The 26,065-nt window shown below is 30.1% G+C and overlaps 4 protein-coding genes across 8 annotated transcripts in view; 2 read left to right on the top strand and 2 right to left on the bottom strand.

Moving 5' to 3' along the window:
* Positions 1-4,251, bottom strand: part of LOC149891818 (uncharacterized) — a 143,139-nt gene extending 138,888 nt beyond the window's left edge. The window contains exon 1 of the mRNA XM_090080618.1: positions 3,718-4,251. The gene's annotated coding sequence lies outside the window, so the exon portion shown is untranslated. The remainder of the gene's footprint in view (positions 1-3,717) is intronic.
* A 2,560-nt stretch (positions 4,252-6,811) lies between these two features.
* On the top strand, positions 6,812-18,416 carry LOC145192330 (DNA replication ATP-dependent helicase/nuclease DNA2-like). Of its 5 annotated transcripts, XM_090080621.1 has the most exons (19): positions 6,812-6,920; positions 7,031-7,155; positions 8,621-8,662; positions 8,752-9,198; positions 12,367-12,575; positions 12,658-12,905; positions 13,249-13,470; positions 13,681-13,971; positions 14,054-14,158; positions 14,310-14,522; positions 14,690-15,133; positions 15,404-15,671; positions 16,068-16,180; positions 16,266-16,396; positions 16,554-16,685; positions 16,921-17,114; positions 17,266-17,480; positions 17,588-17,862; positions 18,068-18,416. In XM_090080621.1, exons 2-19 carry the CDS (start codon positions 7,114-7,116, stop codon positions 18,287-18,289), a joined length of 3,813 nt encoding a protein of 1,270 aa, XP_089936747.1. In that variant the 5' UTR covers positions 6,812-6,920; positions 7,031-7,113; the 3' UTR covers positions 18,290-18,416. The 5 variants fall into 5 exon arrangements, 3 of the variants coding, with proteins under 3 accessions (XP_089936747.1, XP_089936746.1, XP_089936748.1); XR_016450327.1 differs by lacking the exon at positions 6,812-6,920 and having other exon boundaries at positions 6,979-7,155; positions 15,404-15,684; XM_090080620.1 differs by lacking the exon at positions 6,812-6,920 and having other exon boundaries at positions 6,979-7,155.
* Positions 18,417-18,790: 374 nt separating this feature from the next.
* On the top strand, positions 18,791-20,119 carry LOC145192362 (UDP-N-acetylglucosamine transferase subunit ALG13-like). Its single transcript, XM_090080624.1, has one exon. The coding sequence runs from the start codon at positions 18,791-18,793 to the stop codon at positions 19,292-19,294; it is 504 nt and encodes a 167-aa protein (XP_089936750.1). The 3' UTR covers positions 19,295-20,119.
* Positions 20,086-25,588, bottom strand: LOC145192351 (ubiquitin carboxyl-terminal hydrolase 38-like). The gene is made up of 8 exons (XM_090080623.1): positions 25,299-25,588; positions 23,841-24,788; positions 23,644-23,745; positions 22,535-22,687; positions 22,234-22,421; positions 21,827-21,923; positions 20,591-21,601; positions 20,086-20,426 (listed from the first exon to the last, which is right to left on the bottom strand). The coding sequence occupies exons 2-8, from the start codon at positions 24,783-24,785 to the stop codon at positions 20,265-20,267; spliced, it is 2,658 nt and encodes an 885-aa protein (XP_089936749.1). The 5' UTR covers positions 24,786-24,788; positions 25,299-25,588; the 3' UTR covers positions 20,086-20,264.
* Positions 25,589-26,065: the final 477 nt, after the last annotated feature.

Raw genomic sequence — 26,065 nt, 5'->3', positions numbered from 1 at the left:
ACAAACCGTTCGGAACTCAATCTTTTTACCGTAACTCTTGACTTTCGATTGAAGACTTCGAAATTCGATTCATCGCTGAAGATGAATTTGTTCCAATCTTCTACGGCCCAGTGAAGTCTTTCTCCATACCAATTTCGCTTCTTAAGCCTATCCGTGACTTTTAAGATTTTCCTTAAGCAATGGCTTTCTAGCTGTTTTATAAGAGCCGTATCTTTTTTTTATTTAAATCTTTCTGATCTGTAAATCCTAATAATAAACAATATTTTTAAACTCAAAATTAAATTCACAAGTAAATTTTACTGTTACTAATTATAAGGTTTTTTCCTGGCCTCTCCAAAGAAGTAACTTGCGTTTCTGTCTGTTGTCTAAGGCAGCCTACCAGTTCTTAGTAACTCTTTGGCACTATTAGTCGTCTCGTTATTTTTCTTTGTAATTCGAAAGAATTTCTCTAGAACATTGAACGCTTTACTTATCTCACAGTTTCGTTTACCAGCTTTCACCATAGCAATGATTTGCCATCGAATCGCTTCGGATATGCTTATTTCTTTGAAAATTACCAACTTTTATTACCAACTCGCAAGGTTAGAATTATTTTGTTCCATCTCCAAATTTAAACGTTGGGAGAAAGTTTTTGATTTTTTCTAAAAGTAAAATAATTTTTAAAGAAATAATAACTTTTTTCGGAGGTTTTTCGGAATTTTTATTTTCCTCTTTCGTCTATAGACATATAAATATATGCAGATTTATTGTTTGATATTGTTTTAATATATACTGTTCTAATTATCATTTGCATTAATGATTTTTTAGTTTAACTTCAAATATCCATTTTCTCGCTTGTTTTTTCTTTTTTTTTAAGTTGAATTTTTGGATTTATCATATTACTTTTTAATAAAAATACTTAAGTAAAACGCAGAGTTGATAACGCCTCCCAGCGGCAAAGTAACTTTTTGCCGAATGGCCAACTTTTTTTGGAGGCAGAGGCCACTGGGGGCCGCCGTTAGAAGATATTTTGGAGGCAAGTTGATTTGGAGACCGCCTTCAGTGGCTTCCGCCTCCCGATTGGCGACAGCAGCCAGAATTTATTTTCGGAGGTAGAATGTTTTGGATGCCGCCGCCAATCGGGAGGCGGAAGCCACTGGCGGCCGCCGTCAGAAGATATTTCGGAAGCAAGTTGATTTGGTGGCCGCCTCCTGTGGCTTCGGCCTCCCAATTAACTGCTACCGCTAGAATTTTTTTTATAGAAGCAGCATGTTTTGGAGGCTGCCGCTAATTGGGAGGCGGATGCCACTGGCGGCCCCCGTCAGAAGATGTTTTGGAGGTATGATGATTTGGAAACCGCCTTCATGGGCTTCTGCCTCCCAACTAGCGGCGAAAGCCATACTGAAGTTGGTATCTTAGTCTCCCGCCGCCAGAAGAAATGAAAACAAAGGGTGTTGTTTAATTGTTAGAAAGTTGAAAGCCTTTTGTGCTCTTCGATGCGAAATAAGTATAAAACTTCGTTTTAGAAATAAGCATCTTAAACAGTTTCTTGGTCAAGATGATTATTTAAATGAGAGCGGTTCCACCAAGATCTTAAGAAATTGGATGATCGATATCAAGGACGTTTGGAAAAACACGTTTTGAAAAAAACAATGATGGCAGACTACTGTCCAACTTTCTTTTGTCAACTTGGATCAAGCAAGTTGACAAAAGAAAGAGCTACAAGCAAAATAAATTTTTTGTTTGCCTGTGTTATTTCATAACAAAAGTTAATTATTTTTCTGCGCGTTTTAAGACAAGATTTAGAAATTGTGTTTTTTGTTATATTCCATTTCAAAACAAATGACATTAAATGGAATCCTTTTTTTTATTGCTTGTATTGTAATATAATTCAAGCTTATTGGAAGACTAATATTATTTTGTCAATTTAAAACTTAAGATAGTAAATAAAAACTTTTTTTCGATAGTCTCCAATTAGATACTTTAGACTTGATAAGTTTTTCCACCATCCTGAAGATATTATACAAAATTTAGAAACGATAAAAAATGACGTTCTTCAAGAGAAAAAAAAAGTATAAAAATATTTAATGACCTCAAACACCACAACACTGTGATTGTTATCATTGCGGTTTTTTTAATTATAACTTGTTAAGGACAAAATGTTTTTTTATTAATTAAGGACTTTTGCCTTAAGGCTAAAGTCCTTGATATAATGACAATTGTCATTATTTTCGAATGTTTCAGTTAGCAATGTTAATACAAGTTAAATGTAGTTATTTAGCTATCAGCAGAGTTTATAAAAGACGGAAAAATTCTCGACTACACTTTTCTTTCACAGCCATTGGCGTCCGCCTCCCAAAAGTATGGAAATCTTGAAAATCGTTTTATAATATTAATTGCCAAATTTCGAGTATTTTAACAAAATTATGACTTTGTCATTGATTGGTTTTTTTCAAAAGCTATCGAATAAAATATTTTGGTACGATAAATTTTTTAAATTTTTAAAATTTTACTACCATTTTTCATTCGCAAATTTTTTGTTTGTTTTTTATTACATAAATTTAAATAAAAATCGATTTAATCACCGAAACAAGTCAATTTTACTGAGTCTTCAAAGATTTAAGAATTAAAGTTTGGGTTGTGTTTTATATTCCAACTTAAAACAACTGACATTAAATAGAATCTTTTTTTTTTATATATGATTAACGTAATAAAGAGAATTTGACTTTGTCAAGCAAATCCAAATTTTGTCTAACTACTAAAATCGCGTTTAATGTTTCATCCAAAAGCCGAGTTCTCAAATGGGTGTAGACCATTGCAAAGCTACTAAAATCTCGTTCAACTTTGACCTGAGAAAATGCAGCACCAAAAACAACTTGAGAAATGTTGTAAAGTTCCTTCCAGTTAGGATCATCACGCAGGGGCGTGTACAGGAATTTTTTTGGGTAAGTCGCAGTTTTAACCCCCCCCCCCCCCCAAAAAAAAAAAAAAAAGTTAAATTTTAGCATCCCCCTCCCCCCCCCCTTTCTCATTCACAAACGCATATATGAGGTAAGACGGCTTAGCAATCCCCCGATATTTTATCGCACATGATGCTAACCATTATCAAACATCATCGCTTCGCACGCTATCTATTTTTAGAAGAAAATGATGATAACCATAGTCAGCACCAACGCTTAACAATTACACACGACCTATTCTTATATGAAGCAAAAAAAAATTGTTGAAAAACTGTCTAAACTTTATGTTTAAGAAATGTTTAATAAATACTCACTAAACAGGGTGTATGTACCAAGGGAAGTCCAAATTTTATTTTTAATGTTTAAAACCCTTTCTTTCTTTTTATATTTTTTAAAATGCAATTAATTAAAAAGATACACAGCTTTGTATAAAATAGTTGGGGATGTCCATTGATATATTTTAATATATGCTTGTTGTTAATTACAGTCTTCTCCTCCTGATGATAAATATCAATAGAATTTGACTAAAACTTTACTCAGGGTGTAATTGAAAAGGGAAGTCCGGAATTTGTTCTCTAAGAAATAATTACTTTTATTTTTTTTAAATTAACAAAAGAAAATATTTAAAAAATGAAGTACCTTATAACTTAATAAAAAAAGGTATGTCCATTCAAGTTTCTTATTAATTTGTTTAAGTCAAAAATTAAAACAACCTCCGTTTAAATATATAAATCGTTTTTTTTTTTTTTAATAAACTTTAGACCGTTCTCGATTTGACAAGCACTATGCGCGAGGTTAGAATTATTTAATTCTATCTCCTATTTTAAAAGTTGGGAGAAAATGAGTTATTAATTTTAGTAAGTAATGATTACTTCTAAAACGCGCTCTATTTTACAAGTTTTTTTCTAATTTGTTTAAAAATAAATTATTTAAAGCATAAGTTATTATTTCTTTAAAAATTAAGACTAAGTTTTTAAATAATTATTACTTTAAGAAAAAAATCAAAAACTTTCTCCCAACATTTAAACTTGGAGATAGAACAAAATAATTCTAACTTGGCGTATAATAAAATACTAAACCGTAAATCTAACTGTTATCCCGGATTAATAACTTCTTACCATCCGTTCGAACAGTTAACCTTGTATAGTTTGCTTAATTATTGCTTTAGTTTATTATAATTATTCGCTCTGTTTGCTTTTATCTACCGACGCATCATATTTACTTAACGAAATATTGAAGTTGTGAAAAAATATGTATATATACATATTTTGGGTATGTCCAGCGACGTAGCAGACATCCCCTAGACACGCCCCTGTCACGTTTTAAATGCCAACATTCAAGAATATTACAATTTTCATTCACACCAATACGTGGCTCACTATATACAATATTTGTTATTTACTGATGAATTCTTGTGTTTTGTATAATATCTATGCTTTGACGTTGACCTCCTCCTGAAAGAAGAGATATCAATTATTTGTTTATCAAACAACAAGTATTGTCTAATCGAATTGATTTTCGAATCATTAAAAGTTTCAAAGTTTTTCAAACACTTAAGAGATAAAAGCTTTTCTTTAAAATTTGACTTTTTGACCTTAAATCAATAAAAGGTTAAACTATTTTCGTTTGATTTGTGAAAAAAAAAAAAGAAAGAAAAAAAAAAAGAAAAAAGGAAGAAACAAATAATACTCTATGATGACAAAAATCATTAATATCAAGTTATTGAGTAGTAATGAACATTTATTAGGCCGGGTGAATAAAAATGAGCAATTACTTTTACTCAGTAATTGGTCAGGTTTACGTGAACTAAAACTAAAGAAAAGTTGTTGAAGTTTTTATTCACGTAAAGCTGACCAATTACTGAGTAAAAGCAATTGCTCATTTTTATTCACCCGGCCTATTGATACACAGTGTGGAAATTCTTGATTTTTTTAATGTAATTGAATAAAATTTACTTAATGAACCGCTTGATATTAAATACTGGTTAAATATGAATTACTGAATGATAGTAAAATCTCTACCTGAAAGTTGAGTCAAACGTTCTTTATCTTCATCTCGTAAATTTTCAGGCTGTCGAGCAATTTCAGCAAGTTGTCTTTGTGAGTTTACAAAGTGATGAATCTTCAGTAGATGATCTACTCCACGGCTTCTCAATAAATCGTTGAAAACTTCAAGACTAGCACTATTCCATGCAAAACGAGGATCCAGTAAGAGGGCAGCGATGAAAGCATCATATTCAAAAAACCTTTGTGAACGTAAATTTAAAGCTTGTAGAAGTTTAAATGTTAAATTATTTTGTCCATCGGCAATCTTTTCTAAATTCATAACCATTCTCATCCGTCGTAAAAAGAAGTCCGACATGGTATAATCTGATCTTTGAAAATCCTTCATTGCATAAAATATCGGCTCGAATGTTCTTGGATATTCCTCAATAAATTTCCAGGTTTCATCATTTAATCTTAGCTCGCGGTTATTTCGATTAGTCCCGATTTGTTCATATATCGCGAGTTTTTCAAACATGTCTGATACCATGATGTAAGTACTACTCCATCTCGGAGCAATATCTTTGCGTGGTCTTTTAAGATCAGAAAAAATTGCATCATATTTAGGCCCTTGGGTATTTCTTGTAAATACAAGTTCTTATTCAAAATTGACTCGGTCAAGCAGATCGAAATCTTCAAAATCAAACTGTTGTGCTTCCTCAACAAATTCATTACAAACGATCATTTGATTTTGCATTTCTCTGATAGCATCAGAAGCTTTGATCATGTTTTTACCTTGATCCGAACAAGTTGAGTAAATATCATCTGCCCCTTTCCCTACTTTCGCAATCAGAGTAATTAGCTGATCAGCTAAAACCGCTCCAAGTTGCCGTCCGTGCTGAGTGAGCATTCCCAAAGTTCGATCGTGCATTTTTCCATCTTTAGTATACCGAATACTTGCAGAAAAAACATTTTTAATGACAAAATACAACGCGGTCGCAAAATACTTGTTGCCACAAAATATTCTAACTAGGGGATAAATACCTGATGGGGGGATAAAGTTTTATGAGATTTTTATTGGGGGAGTTAAAAAATACGTTGTAGTAAAAATTTCATAGCAAACTGGAAATTTCAACAAGTAAAAAAAATCTCCTTCGTATAATATAAAATGTAAAATTTTGATTATTGGAAAAAATTCAATTCAAACCGATACTAATTTCTAAAATTCTTAATGAGCATTTAAGAATATTGGGTTTGTCAAGAGTTTTTAACAATTATCTAATGAGTAAAATTAAGAATTTAATGTTATGGTTGAAAAGTGACAGTTTTAATTCAACTGATGAGCGACTTGTTCAAAAGTTCAAACTTTGATCCCATCAAAAACTGACAATTTATTTTCTATTAATTTTCGTGGAAAATATTTTTTAGCCAATTGCATGGACATAAAATTTCCAACTTTTAACTCTTGTTTTGAATATAAAACTTCGAGTTTTGTTGATAGCAATATAAAAAAAAAACACTCACAAAATCATAATTTTTTTAAATAGTCAGTTTGACAATAAATTTCATATAAAACGCAATTTTAATTTTAATTTTTCAATATTTGAATCCAATTAATCTTTAAATTGCTTATTAATTTAAAAACAAACTTTTTTCCCGATTGGCGGCAACCTCCAAAAAATTCTGCCTCTATAAAAAAGTTCTGGCGACAGCAGCCAATTGGAAGGCAAGAGCCACTGGAGGCGGCCTCCAAATCATCTTGCCTACAAAATAACTCATGACAACGGCCGTCATTGGTTTCCGCCTCCCGATTGGCGGTAGCATCCAAAAAATTCTGCCTCCAAAACAAAGTTCTAACGGCGGTAACCACTAGGGAGGCGAAAGCATTTGGAGGTGGAAGCAAGAACATTCTGCAGGGAAAAAAAGTTTAGGGAAGCGGCGCCCATTACCTGCAGAAGAAACGTGGAAGCGAGAAGATTTCTGCCGTTTATCATCTCTGGTAAAACGCATGTTAAATATCGGACAAAAAGTTTTTAACGTTCTTAAAATAGCGTGCAAGTTGTTTAGTCTAAAATTCCGGCTTCAAAGTTAAAACGTTTATTTTTTTAGAACATATCTACTGAGCACTCTTTTTAAGAGTAACACGACCAGGATGGCTTGAATACATTTAATTTAGTAATTAGGTGGGGAAAATGTCTGCAAAGTTAAAGTCTTCATCAAAGAAAAGAAAATGCGTAATAGTTTCAATATTTGTTTGTTTTTAATTTATCTCAATTCTTCTTGTTTTGAGATAATCACAGTTTAATTTATGTAGGACTACAACATATTAAAACTATCTTATAATAAATCTTAAAAATACAATCTTTTTTTTTTTTTTTTCACAAAGCATCAATAAATAAATCAACTATATACCGTTAAAAAAAAAAAATTTGAAATAATACTAATAATATGCTGTTACTCCAAAATGAATATCTGATCTGTTGCTACTGTAATTTTTCTTTCTTCCAAAAAGCCAGGGGTTCTTTAATATATATTATTATATATGCTTCCCATTAGGAGATTGCTTTTTAACTTGAAATGAAATGTAAATTTGTACAAGTTTTATAGCAGATTTTTGGACAAAGCCATCTTTTTAAATATCTATGTTGTTTTCGTTAATTAAACTTCTCTTTTGAAATGTCCTTAGCTACTTTGTCCTCTAATTAAATATGAATTCATGTAGTAGTTCTGATGAATAGAACAATACATAGTTCATTAAATTTACAAATAAAATTTATCTGCATTGTCTTAAAGACTTCAAAAAACCAGGCAGATTGTTCAACGGGCTTGAGTCTACAGGGTTGTTTATGTCTCAGAGAGATCGTTTTATAAGGTCCAGATTTATCATTACCTTGGATTGTATCAAATTAAAAATAAAGCAAATAGTTTGTAAGGTTATGCACTGTATTAAATCCTATAATTTTGGGAGTGAGTGAGCAAATGTAGAAACAAAAAAAGCATGAAGATAATAAATTATTTTTATGAATTTTAACTTTGATATGTTAAGTCTGAAAATAGATATTTTTTATAGCTATTTACACAAATTTTCAATAGCTTTTAAACAAAAACGATGATAAATTTTAGCAAATTGATGGTTTAATTATAATTCTGGAGAGTAGTCACCATCCACTTCAAAAACTGCTTCCCATTTTCTTTTTTCATAGTTTTTTTTGCTTTGATTGCAAAGTGAAAGCTTTCTCAGAGGATGCTTCTGTTCCACCATACACCACATAACTTTCTTACAATTTTTCTGATTATTCTCTTGCTAAAAAGTTAATTGAGATTGCAAAATGATTCTACTGCTTTTTATCTTTTCTCAATGTGGTATTATATAATATAGCAAACATGAGTATGATTTTTAACAGGCACTTTTGTTAACTACAACAAATAGAAAATTATTTTTAAAAAGCATACAAAACACCAAATTTTTCAACAACAAAAAAAAAAGCATTATAAATGTTTTATGAAATAAAAGTTAAGATTGTTGAACAAGTTTAAAAAGTAATTTCAAACTTTTCTTCCTTCTAAACAGGTCACAAAAAAACTCTGATATATTTGGTTGTATTATATTTGGTTGTATTATATTGGTTGTATTATATTTGTTTGTAATAATATTATGTCAAATTGTCAACTCATAACTACTAATTTTTTTGTGCACAGAGTGATGTAAAGCATACACCAATTGGAAATTACTTCCAAAAGGTAAAAAATAAAATATTTAATCTTTAATCTTTCAAGTATTGCTTATTAACTTCAAAAGTTTTTGATTGCCTAATAAATTTATCTTTTAGATAACCTTTCATGACAATAAACAGAAAATCAGTCCAGTGGCTAACATTTCTGAAAGACTAAATCATATTGAAAAAACCATTGTCAAAGAAAACAAGTCGCTGTTTTTATCTGATGACATTATTCCACCAACTCCTGAACAAGTAATAAACAATAATACTCCTAGGAAAAATTATGCTCAATCAAAGAATTCTTCAAAAAAGTACATTGAAAATTCTTCAAAAATATTTTCATTAACCAAGACTATCAATTCAAATAAAAATTTGCTTGAATTAAATTCTAAAGATGCATCAGAATCTCTCACAAACGTTTCTTCATTGCTTGATTGTAAATCTGTTCCTGAAAAATATAAAAAAAATATGTTACTCTCAAAAGCAATTAAAAGGACTACAAATGAGTCACAGAATTGTACCAAAGTAAAAAAGAAAATATCAAAAATTGAAATCCAGGTAAATTTTTTATTAATACTCTAATAACTAAATTAACAATACTCTTTTCATGCAACATAGACTGCTTGTATACATATTAGGGTAAGGACATCTTTTAAATTTAAAAGCCTGTGTTAGAAAATGATGAACTTTTGCCTAAAATTTTCAGAAATGATTTTCATTTTCTTGAACTAGTAGAAAAACTCCCCACCTAACAAGGTGTTGTAAAAGACACATAATAATATTCATCTGTTTACAAGTCATTTATTGAAAAAACTGTCATACCATACAGTAACTTATCAGAAAGGTTTTAATTTTCTGAATTACTATTTATGAACTTGCTGTTAAGATATTTATCACTTTTACAAGTGCTGTGAAGCTCTTCCATCAGCTTGATAGTTTGCCCGGCAACAATATTTAAGTGAAGAACATTAAACACTGATAGTTCCTATGTCCATTGGGCAGACAGTTCCATTTGGAGACAGCAACATACAGCTGGTTGTATGAATCCTCTGTATTGTGGTGTTTTGGAAACTATGCCTTGAACCATGTAATTCCAAGGAAGTCACAAGTACTTTTGAGCTGATCTATCCATTTTCATCTAGCACTATGAAGGGATGGCAGCTTACGTCATTGCAATTGAGGCCATTTTACCTCCTTCTTATAGAAATTATATGCTTCATGAAGTTCAAAAAGTAACCTGAAATTGTCCCTCCATCCTGGGTTTTCATGTGTTAGTTTTTTTTTTTTTTTTGTCAGAATCACTATTTTGTATGTCCTCATATTCTGCTAAAACATCTTTAATGAACTGATAGTTGGTGTTAGGTAACTGTAAATCTATTAGGAATAAGGAATCCAACAAGTGCCAAAGAACTAGGTCAAGAATATGGTGTTGACAACCAATTAACTGAGGCTTGTCTAGATCCTTTTGTCTGAACTGTCTTTGGAGTCTAGTAACACCGTTTTTTTGACCTATATTGGCTGCTTTAGTGACATAAATAAAAGTTTTGACATACCTCCATGGACTATATTCCTCCAGTGGGATAAAGATGCTCTTAGTTGACCTGCTGGCACAAACCAAGATACCAAGATTGAGAATTCTTCAAACAGATTGCTAATATTCTTTATTGTCAATTCTCTTCCCATCATAATTTAAGCAGATTTCTTCTTCAATAATAAGTTTTTTCAGCTCTGCTTTGACTTGCTTGCATCCATGATCATTCAAACACCAAAATCTGTATTATGATAGCATGGGTACATCTAATATTTCAGCTATGTTTTGGAGAATAGTTAATGCTTTCCATGTCGACAAGGACACTTTTGACACCAGTATGGTGCAGATTTTGTTGTTGGATACTTTTTCTTCAGAAGGGAAGACTCTTCTAGAACATCAGAATCTGTACAGCTCTAGTCTTCTTCACTATTAAAACCACTTCTGAAGCCTTGCACTTGGCTTGTTGATGGTTCTGTTAGGCTTCTTAGTCATTTTAAAGGGTATATTGTTAACATGGAAACCACTTTCTCAGTTTTGTATCTCATTTGCCCTCTTAATTCAAATTGTTTTTTATAAAGTGGTTTGTCTTCGCTGCAAAGCCAGTTTCCACTCTATTTTGTAATACCTAAGAGAAGAGGTAGATTTTTTTAAAGTCCTTTATGTGGTTGCTTTCTATATTTTTCAAACATTTTTATGAGCTTGTCAACCTTTGCTAAAACTTGCTGCCTTAAAGTAAAAGGGAAGCTAAGTTTCTCCCAAAGCTTTAGTAACTCCTTAGAAATCTTCTTTACTCAATCAGCTCACCCTTTGACTTGATTCTACAGTTGCAAAAACCTTCTGACATTGTCTCTAATTACAGCCATTCTGCACATTATTGCATGAATGTCCTTTTTCATTTCTGGTATGCTGGAACAGCATTTGATAGATGTTGTTAAATTGTGTTCATTTTTTTCTCACTGATTCTACTGCTGATTTTGATCGCTTACTACCAAGAGACATGTTTTTTTTAAATCTGAAAATACAATCCAATACATTCAATCAGAAATGAGAATTCAAAGATTAGGGAAATCAATATTTCATAAAAAGTATATATATAAAAGTATATATACAGGGTGGGACTAGCAGACTAATACTAATGCACCATAAAATAAAAGCATCATTTTATAGAACAAATATTGTATTTATAATTTCAAACATGTAAAACAAAAGCACTGTAATTAGTTTACCCAATACTCTCAATATGATCACCTTTAGTAGCCCAAAGACTGTAGTAGACTGTATGCTAGTGATCGAGCAAGTTACAGTCTTCTGAGGTAGAGCCACAAGTCAGGTGACCAGTTGAATGGCATGTTCTTTGAACTTCTGGCCCTGTTCAAAGTTCTTCTCATTAAAGAAGAACATTATCAAGCTAGCAATTTTGTACTTGAGATTGTTTAGCAGCTTCATACTTGATGTTGTTTACCTTACTCATATCTCCTTCATAGTATCTGCCAGGAGCTGACTATTTCTCATGGTATAAAACTTCTTCCCAGGTCTTCTGTGAATTTTTTAGAGATGGTTTTGTGATATGCATTCATTTCTTGTTTTGTTAGCAACAGGTGTATTTTTATGTTTGAGGCTGAATATCTCCTGAGACTCCTTAATATCATAACTCTTTTTTACCCAGTAAACTAAGCTCTTTTGTATTCTTCTTGAAAAATGAGCAACAATAATGGCAGCTCTCTTGTTATTTCAATTGAAATTGTTATTTTTATGGTTTTAGCTGCTGAAGATTTTGAAAGATAATTAACATATATTTAAGGAGTGACACATACAGATCTCAATATATGTTTGTATTTAATCTGTTAGACAACAAAGTTCATCCTTTTACTGACATATATACAAATAAATACACATACATAAATACATAAATACATACATGCATACATACATACATACATACATACATACATACATACATACATACATACATACATACATACATACATACATACATACATACATACGTACATACGTACGTACGTACGTACATACATACATACATACATACATACATACATACATACATACATACATACATACATACATACATACATACATACATACGTACATACATACATACATACACACACACACATACACGCACACAAATATTTTTATTCTTTTACAGTAAAAAGGATTTTTAAAATGTTTAGGAAAATCATTCTATGCTTATTCAAGATGAGGATGATGATGATGACTTTCTAAAAGGTTATGGCTATGATACTCATAAACTCAAGAAACAACTTACATCTATCAAAAGCTTCTCAAAGTCTTCATTAAATGATAAATTGATTGATTTTGTTGACACAAATCATATGGGTAGTGATTTTCTGCATAAACATCAAACCATTACTAATGACAGGTTAAATAAAAGATGTGTAGATGAGAAAATTAAATGTAATTATTTGTTACAGTTTGCTAGAATCTGAAGATTTTTATTTTAGTTTGCTAGAATCTGAAGATTTCTTCCTTGAAGTCAATGATACTGACTTAGTAGAAGATTTAACAAATCATAAGCTGATGCTTTTAAAAGTTAAAGAGGTTACACCTAGGTTTTATATCTCAAGTGATTTTGGATCCAAAAAAGAAATTTTGCTTATACTTGAATCAACAAAAGGAACTTATAGTTGTCATCTTCGAGAAGACTGGATTAATATGGAAGTTGAAGTTAATGACTTGGCCTATGTATCAGGTAGAATTACTAAACATTTCTCCCAAGTTATAATTGTTTTATCTATTTGCATCTTTACTTGTAATTTCCTGCTAATGAATTTTTACTTTTAGAGATTTTATAATTGCAAATATTCTTGTGTTATATATTTGCCTAAAATTAAACTTAGTTTTTTGGCAATGAGTGTAGTAATTTTATAACTTTTTAAATTAGTTTTACTTCAGTTGATTTTTTTTTCTTTTTTGCTCTTCTGTTGTGTGAATTATTGTATTTAATTGCACAATATTAATTTGTTAAATTATGCAGTAAAATTATGATTTATTTTAGATTTATGCAGTAATTTATATATTTTTTTTTTTTTTAGGTTTTTCATCAAAATGCTTCCAATGTGTTTTGGACAATTCATCTTCACATTTTATTACTTTATATCCAAATACTCTTATTTCTGGAACTTGCATATCAACAGGGATATTTTGTGATAGAAATGCTGTTCTAAATGAGCATTTCAAGAACGATGAACAAAATGAAGCAATGCTACTTGGAACAATTACTCATGACTTATTTGACTGGGCTGTTCAAAATAATTGTAAGTTTTAATTTTATACCCAAGAAAAAAAACTGCAATCTGTTTTCTTTTGTTTTATAATTCTCATTCACTTTTAATTTATAAATCCTAAAATAGTGATTACTTTGTTATCTTATGTTTTGCATTTAATAGAATATTTTTATCAGTAGTTTGGAACTAATTGCTTTTGGAGCATTTAGTGTTTACAGTTTGGTATATCCTAATTTTTAGCGTTTTCAGAAAAAGAGTTGGAAAAGCAAGCACAAAAGATGTTATGCACTCCAAAGTATATAGAGTTACTGTATGGCATTGACAAAGATGAAGCACAAATGCTTTCAAACTTGCAAGAATACTTTTCATCAATTGCAGATTGGCAGAATTCTTTTCTTAACCCATCAGGCAAGGAGATCTTTTTCAAAACAGGACAGGAGTTTCAAAGTGAAAATAACTCAGCTTTAGTGCACATTCAGCGTATTATAGATATAGAAGAAAACATTTGGGCACCTTGCTTGGGACTAAAAGGTCTCTATCTTTAATACTATACAATCTTAAATATATTTTTTGCTATTTTTTGTAATTATAGATTCTTTTTTTTTTTTAAAAGGCAAGATCGATGTGAGTGTTGAGCTTGTTGTGCAACGTAAACCAAAAGTAAATAAATATACAGCTCCTTTAGAACTTAAAACAGGGAAAATGTTTTCAGCAACAGGCATGTTTTTTTGACTTTTCTGTAAATTATTTAAGTTTTAATATGATTAGTTTTGTTTCTTTTAACTTTACTTTATTTACTTGTCATAAATCTGTTTTTTTTAAGCCAAAATAGTTTTACTTATTGAGTTTCAGTTTTTTTTTTAATTCAGGCTCAATTGAACATCGAGCTCAAGTTGCACTATATACAATTCTAATGAGTGAGAAATACAGCCAAAATATTGATGCAGGATTGTTACTTTACTTAAAGACTAAACATTTGCAAGGTATTCCTGTTCCTCTTCATGAAAGGCGTGCATTAATAATAAAAAGAAACAGCATTGCAAGAAAGCTTACACTTGAACGTGATGATCTCACAATGCCTGGTAATTCTTGATTTCATTGAATGAAATTTATCACTTTTTAAAATAGATTTTGAGAGTGTTTTGATTTAAAAGTTCTTTTGATGCAGAAAAAACTTTTAATTTTTTAAATTTAATTACTGTATCATATTGTGACCAATCTTTGATGATGCAAAACAAAATAAATTTAGGTTTACTAGGTGACAAACACAAATGTACACGATGTTTTCAAAATCAAACATGTATGCTTTATCATATGGCTATTGAAAATGGTGATGCAAATACAAGTGGTGTGGATAAACTGTTTATAAAGTTAACACAGCATATAAACAGAGATCAGCTTGAGTTCTTCAAGAGATGGTATGAGTTGATTATGATGGAGATAAAGTATGAAGAAAAGACAAACAAGAAGAAGTATTTTTGGCTTGAAACTTCACAGGCTTGTGAAGCACGTGGAGACTGTTTAAGCGGAATGAAGGTGGCACATGAATCCAGAACTTCGGATGAAAAACTGCATTACATTTTTCGCAAATGCAACCACAGTTTTAATGTTGGTATGTTGCAAATTCATTTTATTATTGGAGAACGTGTCATAGTGAGTGAAGAGAATAAAAAAGTATACAACACTGTTGCAGGTTTATTTACTTGATTACTTTTGTTTCATAATGAAAGCTTAAGGAAAAATATTGATGATATTAATGTTGTTAATCACTTTGGTTTTAGATAATAGGTTGAAGAGATCATATGATCATTGTTAATAGAATGAGGTGTTTTTTTTTTTCAAATCAACATAGTTGCTGATTTGATGCACATTAAATATAAAAAGTGTAAAATAAACTAAATCTTTTTAGAATCCTCAATTTTTGTTTCAACCTTTTAAGCTAAAACTTTTCTTGTTGGTTTAGGTTACATAATAGATGTGTCTAGTGAAACTGTCACAATTTCAGTCAATCGAAAAATTCCTTCTAGTAAAATTTCTTCAACTTTTCGTATTGATAAAGACGGTTTCCAATCCATCTACAAAATACCTCTCAGTAATCTCAGTAAGCTGTATAAAAAAGACTCTCCTAAAGATGAAAAAATTCGCAGACTCATTATTAATAAAGAACCCCCTAGATTTTCTATAGAAAAAAGTGAAGAAATAAGATGTTCTCAGCTGCTTGCTTTAAATGGGTTTGTATATAATGTAATCTTCCAATATTAGTCATCTTTCGATTTTTTAGTCTTATTTTAGGGTATCATCAATAATCCTAGTCAACTGTAGCATTCCACTCTTTGTCAAAAATGAATATACTGACATACATTAGAATTACAGAAATCCCCTATTCCCTGAATGTAGAATTCTTTTTTTAAGTGCCACTCACTTTTTTTTTAGTTTTCATTGTATTGATATTATATTATATTATTGATAAGTTATTAAATAATGTTATGATTTTATAAAACTATAAATATGTTAAAAATACTACTTTTTTGAAACAATTGTCAAGAAATTACAGAAAAACCCTTGGTGTATGAGAGTTGTTCCAACGCGTAATTAATATAATTTGACATGAAAAAACGTTATTTTAGCTCAGAATCTGTTCAGGGTGCTGCATTGAACAGCATATTTTCAAAACTAAATGCAGTGCAGAAAGCAGCCATTGAAAAATGTTTAGTGGCAGAAGATTACCTCATCATGTTAGGTGACATATCTTCATTCAAGATATATATTTTAAAAATACTATGTTAGTTTTACAAAATTAATGTAAATAAAATTGACAAATGTAGGTATGCCTGGTGCAGGTAAATCCACTACGATTGCTTGCTTGGTTAGAGCTTTAGTATTAATGGGAAAATCTGTGCTCCTGACAAGTTATACTCACTCTGCTGTGGATACAATACTTGTTAAGCTTCTTGACGTAAGTTTCGTGCATAATCTACAATCGCAACAAATAAAATCCGTTTCAGTTTCTTAAAACAACCTCAATAGCTTTTTAGATTTTAATGCCTAATATGTGAAAGAGTATTTTTTGTTTGATTGTTCGTTTTTCCTACTTTTCTTTTTATTATTTCTAGGCTGGTTTTGAATCATTTTTACGAATAGGGGAAAGTTCCCGTGTTAACAATAAAGTCATTCACCTAACAAGTAAAGAGCAAACAAAACATTTCTCTAGTACATATCAGCTTAAAGACTTTTATAGTAAACAGGCATGCGCTTTATATTCTTTTATAGTTAAAAATAAAAAGATGGCTGAAAAGCTAATTTAAAATATAAATGTTTTGAAAAAACAAAAACAAATTGCGTGTATTAAATTTTCGCAAAATTCGAGTGAAATACATATAACGCAAAAATCCTTTTGTTGACATCTTACTTATTGTCGTTCGTTTTGTATTTCAATTAGTGTTTTATGCTTCTTTTTTCAAGCGTATTAATTTTACATAGAATGTTGTTGCAACCACGTGTCTTGGAATCAGCCATCCTATCTTTTTACATAAACATTTTGACTACTGCATTGTTGATGAAGCGTCACAAGTTACATTGCCAGTTTGCATCGGACCTATTAGATATGCGAATGCTTTCATACTAGTCGGTGATCACAATCAACTCCCTCCTCTCGTGCAGAGTCCTGATGCTAGGTGTTTTTTTTTTTGTTAGACCAAAAAATTGCAAAAAGTCTTACGTTTTGTAAATATTTCCTGGTTATAGATTAGTTTTTACTTATTCAATGTTTGAATTTAAATTGAAGAAAGTTTGTGTATTTTTTTTTTTTTTTTTTTTTTTTTTCAGAGAGAAAGGCTTGGACGTGAGTTTGTTCCGTCTTTTAACTGAAGCACATCCTGAAGCCGTGTTAACATTGAATCATCAGTATCGAATGAACAATCAGATAATGCTGCTCACTAATTCTCTTATATACAATAATGCTATGAAATGTGGAAACGATGACGTAGCCGGCGCAAGAATTAAGCTGCCTCTATATGAGTCATATAAAGAGAATTGTCAAGGTGACGTGCTAAAATATTATGATTGCAATATTCGTAGCCATTCAAAAGAAGTCAATGATTTTTTATTTTATATACTTTACTTTTTTGTTAAATTCCTTTTATTGCAGACTTTTTATTGCATATCTTGAATCCTGAACGCTCTGTTGTTTTTATTGATACTGATGCATCGGAAATGTTTCAAGAGAAAAAGACTTCCCACGGTGTTGTCAATCAAGGAGAAGCTCGGCTTGTAAAAGACATCCTTGACGGATTTCTTCATTCTGGTCTAACTGCAAAAGATATTGGGGTTATCTCACCGTATCGACAGCAGCTAAAAATTATTCGCAAAGAATTGTCAACTTTGACTGCAAACGTGGAAGTTGATACCATTGATAAATATCAAGTAATTTTTAAAAAAAAAACAAAAATTAGTCTATGTTTTGCATGTATTTTTCTTTCATTTTTTTATTAAAAATATTGTTAATCGATACTAATGATAAATTTTCCTAAAGGTTGAACCTTTAGGTGTAGCAGCACTTATAAGATATTTGCTGCAACCTTTTTTGTAGTTTGCGCTATAAACCTAAAACAGACTTTTTTTTAAATAGGGCAAGGACAAAAAGTGCATTATTGTTTCTCTGGTTCGCAGCAACAAGTTGGAAGAAATTGGGGATTTGTTAACTGACTGGAGACGAGTTAATGTGGCCATAACAAGGGCAAAAACGAAACTTATTTTAATTGGTTCTGCAAGTACCGTGAAGCAAAGCGACATTTTTGATAGAATGCTCAAGATTTTGGAACGAGAAAAATGGATCTTTTCCTCAGTGTAGTTTTATGCCTTTAGTTTATAATATAGGTTATTTAACTTTTTGGCAAATAGCATTAAGTTGGTGAAAAGGAAGTTTTAAATAATGCTAATGAAAAAATTTAATGAATATTTATTGGTTAAAGGAAATAGAACTTAGATTTTTTTTTCTCCATAAAGTCGTAATCGTTAATGTTTGATGTAATACACGTTTTATTTTCCGTATTAGATTCATTTCCGTTATGATCTTGCAATCAATATCCACTATTTTGATCTCTGAAGATATTAAAAACTTTTTTAGGAGCGACTCTTCGGATTTGATGAAAAAGGCAACAGTCTAGTTTAAATAGTGGATGTTGATAGTATGTTTTAAATGGTGTAATTTTTTTCTCCAGATTTAAAATATATAGTTTTTTTGTCTGTCTGTCAATAAGTCTGCAATAAAAGGAATTTTTTCTTTATTATTAATTTTTTTAACCCTTATTCTCATTTATTTAAAGATTAAGTTTTTTAGCTATTTTCTAACATGAACAACGAAAAATACGTCTTTGTCACAGTGGGAACAACGCAATTTGACAAACTCATTGATGTTGTTACTACAGACGAATTTTTGACTCTTTTAGTTAAGAAAGGGTACACTAAAGTCCTGTTACAGACTGGTAAAGGAAAATTCACGAAAAATGTAAACCGATATGACATCCGTGTTGAGTCTTACAGTTTTAAACCATCTATCAAGTATGATTTGGAACATGCATCTTTAGTAATTAGCCATGCTGGAGCTGGGAGTATCTTAGAGAGTTTAGCTCTAAATAAACTTTTATTGGTTGTTATTAATGAGGACCTTATGGGCAATCATCAAGTTGAACTAGCTGAGAAGCTTGCCTCTCTTAAATATTTGCATTACACGAAATGCAAAGAGTTATTGCATGCGATGCAGCACGCTGACATGCAGGAACTTGTTAAAATGCCTCCGCCTAACAAACAAATATTCGGGAAGTATTTGGACGATCTTATGGGTATGACAATGTGATAATCAGACCATTCAATTCGCGAAGAATTATTATTTATAAACTTAAACTGGAATCACTTTATTTGAAACCTGGTTGTCGTGGTTTAAAAGTTAAAGTGATTTGTAAAATTCCGCGTTACTTTAAATCCCACGCTTCACAAATCTTCAAAGGGGAACGGTTATGAAAACAAGAAACGGAACAAACTAAGTTCTTAAACGTCAGGTTACTGATAAATAATTGCAGACATTGTGAGGTAAACGCTGAAAACAAGACCTTATATAATTTTGAAAAGCGTCAAAATGTAAACGTTTTATGAATCCTACGGCTGAATTGAATCATCTGAGAATTTAGAACCGGAAGTTTTATAAAAATTAGCATTAGGCCCCAAAATCCATTTAAACTGTCTTGTTTGTAAATTCATGCACATGGGGTTTTGATAATTGTGTTTATCTGCTTGTGTCAGTTTAGCTTTAGAATTTTGTAATCGATTGCCGTTAAAAATTTCGGCGGGATTTAGATTTAAGATATCTACTGTTGAAAATTTACTACACAGAAATTATAGTAGCAGTGAGATAGTTGAGGCAAGTTATCATCATGCTCCAAAACATTTTTATTTTCGTCTTTTTCGTTATCAGCGACTCAGTTTGTCATTAAAGAATAAAATAAAAGCTGTCGCTTTTTGAAAATTGATTTTTCTACTTTTATTAAAATAACTTTTTATGCATTTAGCTACTTTTTTAGTAATTAATTAGTTTGGTAGCTTTGAAATAATTTTAACGGATTTAATTAAATAGAACATAATCCCATATTGTAGGGAATGTTTGAATAAACTGCACGTTTAATAACTTAAGAACTCGTTCATAATCATTAAATAATTATTAAAATTTATTTAGATACTTGATTGCGAAGAGCTTTTTTTCTCAAGCTAATGTTGACATTAATATTAAACATTTTTACAACTTTTCAGCAAATTTAATTACAAATGAATAGCTAAAAAACAAATTTTCCAGAATCCCAATTCGTCGCGGAACTTGAACAAGAGCCTCTCGGATTGTTCGACGTATCGTCGTCGTCATCGTCATCTTTATTAAAATCGTTTGTAGGATATAAGAGAACGCGCTTTTGGTTTTTTAACTCTTCACGAAGAATTTCCTTGTTAAAATAAATAAAAATAGTGATCTTAAAAATTAAAAACAAAAAAACACGATTAGCATTCAAAGACTAACCTATGAAAGGCAACATGGGAACAAAAAAAGATAATAAATTTAGGAAGCAACTAACTGCAGAACTAAAGTAATTAACAACATTGAACTTACCTCTCTGTACAAAGCATTGTCTTTAACTACGAAATCCATGAGATGTTGAGGTAAAATAAAATCTCCAGAACTAGAAAACAACGATTGGTGATACTTTTCATAAATGCAAACGTAAGGAGTGTCTCTAGGAAAGCTAGTGCCAGATTTAGAAAAACTGTTCGTTGATGCTATGCTTACTCGACTATCATTCATAAGTAACCAATTGCATCCGTTTTCAGAATATTCGCATATGTAGCTATAATAATGACCACAGTCAAGGGACACTCCAGAATGTACTATAACTGATGATAACCTATATTTAATTTCGCTCTGACAATTTTCATATGATGTTGCTAAAATTGTTGGGTTTTGAGAATGTTTGTGTGTTTCTTCACAAGCTTTGCATCCTTTGCACAAACTGAACGTCAATGGATAATCGATTTGCTGCAACAGCTTGCTTCTTTTTTGAGTTTTTACATTAAATGTAAAACGCTTTAAAGTCAGGGTTAAAATTGGAGGAAAATCCACTATGTCAATTCGTTTTGTGGCATCCTGTAGGGATTGACAGTTATTGCAGAAGTAACGATTTGCATCATTCAAATGTTCTGGGAGAAAATATGCGCATAACATACTTAAAAGGGATTCATCTTCAAATATCTCTTTATCTGGTAAGGTGTCATCATCTTCAATCTGCTCCTGTAATTTAGATGATTCTCCTCGATCACATTGCATTGGTCTACTTTGATTTCCTGAGGGATCACCACCCTTTAAAGTATATTGTCCTACAAAATTTTCGTGAAAAGAAAGAGGTAAATCATTAAATACTTCTTTCTTTATGGATTTCAAATGACAATTTAAGCATTCTACAATAACGTGCAACATTCCTGTAAAGTATTGAGCTAGAGAAAGCTTATCTTGCTCCAAGCGATCAAGAATGTGTTTGAAATATTCTGAACAGTCCTGTTGAGAACCAACTTGAAACCATTCTGGCCGTGAAACATCATAAAACGTTTTTGGAACAATTGCTGGGCGCTAATTTACAAACATATTTTACATTCAATGGAAATAATTTTAAGTCCTAAATACTGTGAAACGATTAAAAGTAAGACCAGATATTGAAATAAATGTTAAAAGTAGGACCAGATATTAAATAAATGTTAAGAAAGAAAAACTACCTCTTAATTTATTCAAACTTTTTTAATTAGTAATAATTTTCTAAAATAAATTTCTAAAAGTTTTTGAACATTTGAAAATTACCTCTGAAAGATAAAGTAATGAAAATATCTTTTGTAGTTCTGTAGAGAAGATTTGCTTTGAAGAAGAAAATACTTGCCTGATAACATCATTTCGGAAACTAAAAAGAAATCCAAGGTTGGAATCAAATAAAAAAAAAATGTTTATAACCATCAAAAGTTTTAGGTGAATTTTTTTTTTAAGTGAATGGCTTTTTTATAAATCAAACTCTTTTTCAGGGTAACAAACATAAGCATTTTTGTATTTTTTAAGCTTTAGCTTCTCTGATTAAAACAAAGCCTTCTTAAGCTTTTTTTTTTTAATGAAATATTCCCTTTCTTTATATGGAATTAATATATTATATTTATTCAACTATACAACTATGGTGGCTGAAACTAAAAATGTTACCAGTTAGATCTTAAATATTTTACCTGGTCAAGTTGAAAAGAGCTTGAATAACACTGTTCATATAACAAGTATTGCCTAGATTTTCTAACCCTACTTTTCCTGTGTCTGATTTTCTGTTTATTAGTGCAAATTGTGGAACTTCCACTTTTGCAAGTGTAGGGTAATTAGAGAGCCATATTTTCATGTTTAGTTCTGATGGTTTTTTATAATTCTAAAATAAAACAAAAGTAAAACTTAGAAATGTTGAAACAAAAAAATGATTACCTAGTAAAGAGGGTATTAAAGGAAATAACTTAAATCAACAGCAAAATTTGATTAAATCACCTTCAGTACCACTAACATATCAGAATAAATATCAGGATAACCAGGAAAATGATACATCAGTGTAAAGATAAGCTCTGCTAAAACAATGCTGCACTTACTACCATTTTCTTCTTTTTGTAAATGATCAATCAGTTTGGGAAATATTTTGCACGCCTAAAAATTGTGTTTATTACTATATACATTGTATACAATATATTTACACATACTTTAAATTGAAACAATTTAAACTTATTTAAGCAATTTATATACAATAAGCATTAGCTAAAAGTCACAAAATAAGTTGTTTTTTTTTCTCTAACACTTTTATCTCTAACGCTGTTACATTCTTTTTCAATCAATCTATTACATTTTCTGCTAAAATTTTTTTCCACTGCTTGTTTAAGATGCTTTAGATTATGCAATTAGTGAAATGCAGTTAATACCTCACAAACAGTACAAATCTCCTTTTCTTTATGAAAATAGGAATAAATAACTGGTGTTCTGTTTAGTACAACTGTTTTTTATTCCTATATTCAAATGTTGTACTGATATTGAAACAAACTTAATATATATATATATATATATATATATATATATATATATATATATATATATATATATATATAACAATTTATTTTATTTCAATCTTTTTCCCAAATAAAATCTCATACTTTCTTTTGACAAATATGCATGTAGATAACATTCATACTACTCATACTACTGAGTAGTATGAATAGTATGAATGTTATCTACATGCAGTTTTAAAATTAACAAAGGAAGAAGTCATCTATCTAATTTTAATCAAGCTTTTTTAAACTTTTGAGCATACAACATTGGCCAAGCATGTTAATCTGTTGACCATAAGTATTTGACTTAAAAAGCTTAAAAAAGCATGCATACATACATACATACATACATACATACATACATACATACATACATACATACATACATACATACATACATACATACATACATACATACATACATAAATACATACATACATACATACATACATACATACATACATACATACATACATACATACATACATACATACATACATACATACATACATACATACATACATACATACATTAAATAATAAAATTTTCTGTTAGAATATATACCTGATGAAAAGGCGCTGGTGAATGAAGGTAAGACAAAAGAGAAAATGTTAAAACTGAAAGTGAAACTTGACGTGTTGATGGGAATAAAATTAGGCTACATAGCTAGAACAAGAGCAAAAACATCATCATTAGAAACAAAATAAACCAAAAATATTCATGCCAAATAAAAAAATTAAATTTTTTTACATATTACTGACCTGATTTATTTTGTTTTCAATAACTGTGAACAAAATGTTAGATTTTTGAAACTTGATAAGCAACCCCATAAGCTTGTTGATTAATCTCTCAATATAAAAGTCTTCAGCAGGAAAACAAGCCCAATCTACCATTCGACACAGCATAAGAATCAAAGTCTCCTCAGCTATAGTTGAGGATACAATTATATTTTCAAGATCTTCATTTAACATTTCAAGTTGAAAGCAAGGTACCAATCTTGCAAGGGATATTGAAGGATATTTATTTGGATTCGATAATATATTGAAAATAGTTAAAGCAGTTTGTTTCATAAGAGCTTCATCTTGTCCAAAATGCTTTGAGAAAAATCCATAAACATGATTAATAGAGTTATAAAAAGCAGGATGATGTTTTTCATTTACGAAAACAAATCGGCATGAACTAAGAATAGATATAATTCTATTTGATAAATCTAAAAGTGTCTGAGAGTTTAAATTGGAAGGGAACAAAACTGGGTACTGTAAATAGAGATCACAAAAACACTCAAGAAGTTCAAAATCATCACATCCAACAAAAGATGAGAATAAATAAGTGCTCAAAATTGCTTTTATAGGTGAACTAGAGATTTCATGGATGGTATTGACAGTTTTGATGAATTTGTTAAGGCTTCTTACATGCTTAATTTTTAAGTTGGATTCCATTTGATTTATAGGTTTTTTTAACAGCTCATCTGTAAGAAACTTTATTGATGCATCTTTATTATGTTTCACCCAGTTCATAAACATATTGTCCATGGCTGAACTCAATTCATCAGAATAACTGTCCTCTTTAAAAAAATTTATACATATTTGGAGTATGCTTTCTAAGTTCTCTGCTGCAGAAACAGTGTGACTTACTTGTCGTATAAATGCTACTTTAAGTTTCTCAGGATTTGATGAATTTAATATTCCAGATAATATTTTATCCATAGTCTAAAGTTAAAAAATGTTAGAATTTTAGTGTGTGTGTATTTATGTGTGTCATATATACACACATATATAAAAACATACATATATATATGTATATTATATATGTAGAACGTAAATATATATGTATATTATGTATGTAGAATGTAATATATATATATATATATATATATATATATATATATATATATATATATATATATATATATATATATATATATATGTATGTATGTATGTATGTATGTATGTATGTATGTATGTATGTATGTATGTATGTATGTATGTATATATGTATGTATGTATGTATATATGTATGTATTTATGTATGTATGTATGTATGTATGTATGTATGTATGTATGTATGTATGTATGTATGTATGTATGTATGTATGTATGTATGTATGTATGTATGTATGTATGAATGTATGTATGTATGTATATAAATATATTAACACAAAAACACAACACATATATCCTGGTCTATAGTCTATACAGCGTAAAGGTGTAGCGACCTACCTACAGCACTCAAGTCTCTGTTTGACTTCCATATTAAATCTGAAGGCAAATCTTATATAAAACTTTAACTTAGTGGTATACTTGTATATTCTCCAGAGAAATGTTTAACATTTCTTGTTCATTGCTAGGTATCTAAGAAAAGCTAATATAATATATGTATATATTTTTTTTAACTTGTTACCTCCGGCAATAAAAGTTGTCAACAAGGTTTTGATTGATTTAAAATGACATCATAAGGTTCACACTGAAAAATGTGTGGCCGCATATTTTATTTCTTATTTAATGAGCTTCATAAGGCCGCACTGACCAAGGGTTTATCATTTTTCTTTAATAGGTTTTTGATAAAATGATTGTCTGGAGGGTAGTAAAAATATGGTTTTATAATTGTCACAATAGCCAAGTCGCGGTCGTTTCAAAAGTACAAACACCTCATAAAGACATTGTACAATGTTATACATTACTTGCTAATTGCTTGTCCTATTTTTATGTCACAAGCAATTATTATTGCATTTACAGAACTACAGAACTACATGAAAGTTTTTTACATTAATATGAAATATTAATGTAAAAAACTATAGTACTGATGCCTAAATCACGCAAGCAAATTTTCTTAAACACCAATCTTGTTAAACCACCAGAGCAATAAAAAGTGATTCTAAGAAATTTATTAGAACTGCGTAAAATTACTTACAAACCAAATAATCTGCATTTCTAAGCTGATATTTTGTATCAGTAAATCTAAAGAAAAAATATAACTATAAAAATAG

This window comes from Hydra viridissima, unplaced genomic scaffold, assembly GCF_058129835.1.
Source record: "Hydra viridissima isolate aposymbiotic clone 2 unplaced genomic scaffold, HvirCarnegie_v1 scaffold_2, whole genome shotgun sequence".
Taxonomy (NCBI): domain Eukaryota; kingdom Metazoa; phylum Cnidaria; class Hydrozoa; order Anthoathecata; family Hydridae; genus Hydra; species Hydra viridissima.
Note: the sequence above shows the minus strand (reverse complement) of the source record. Positions and strands in the feature narration are given on the sequence as shown.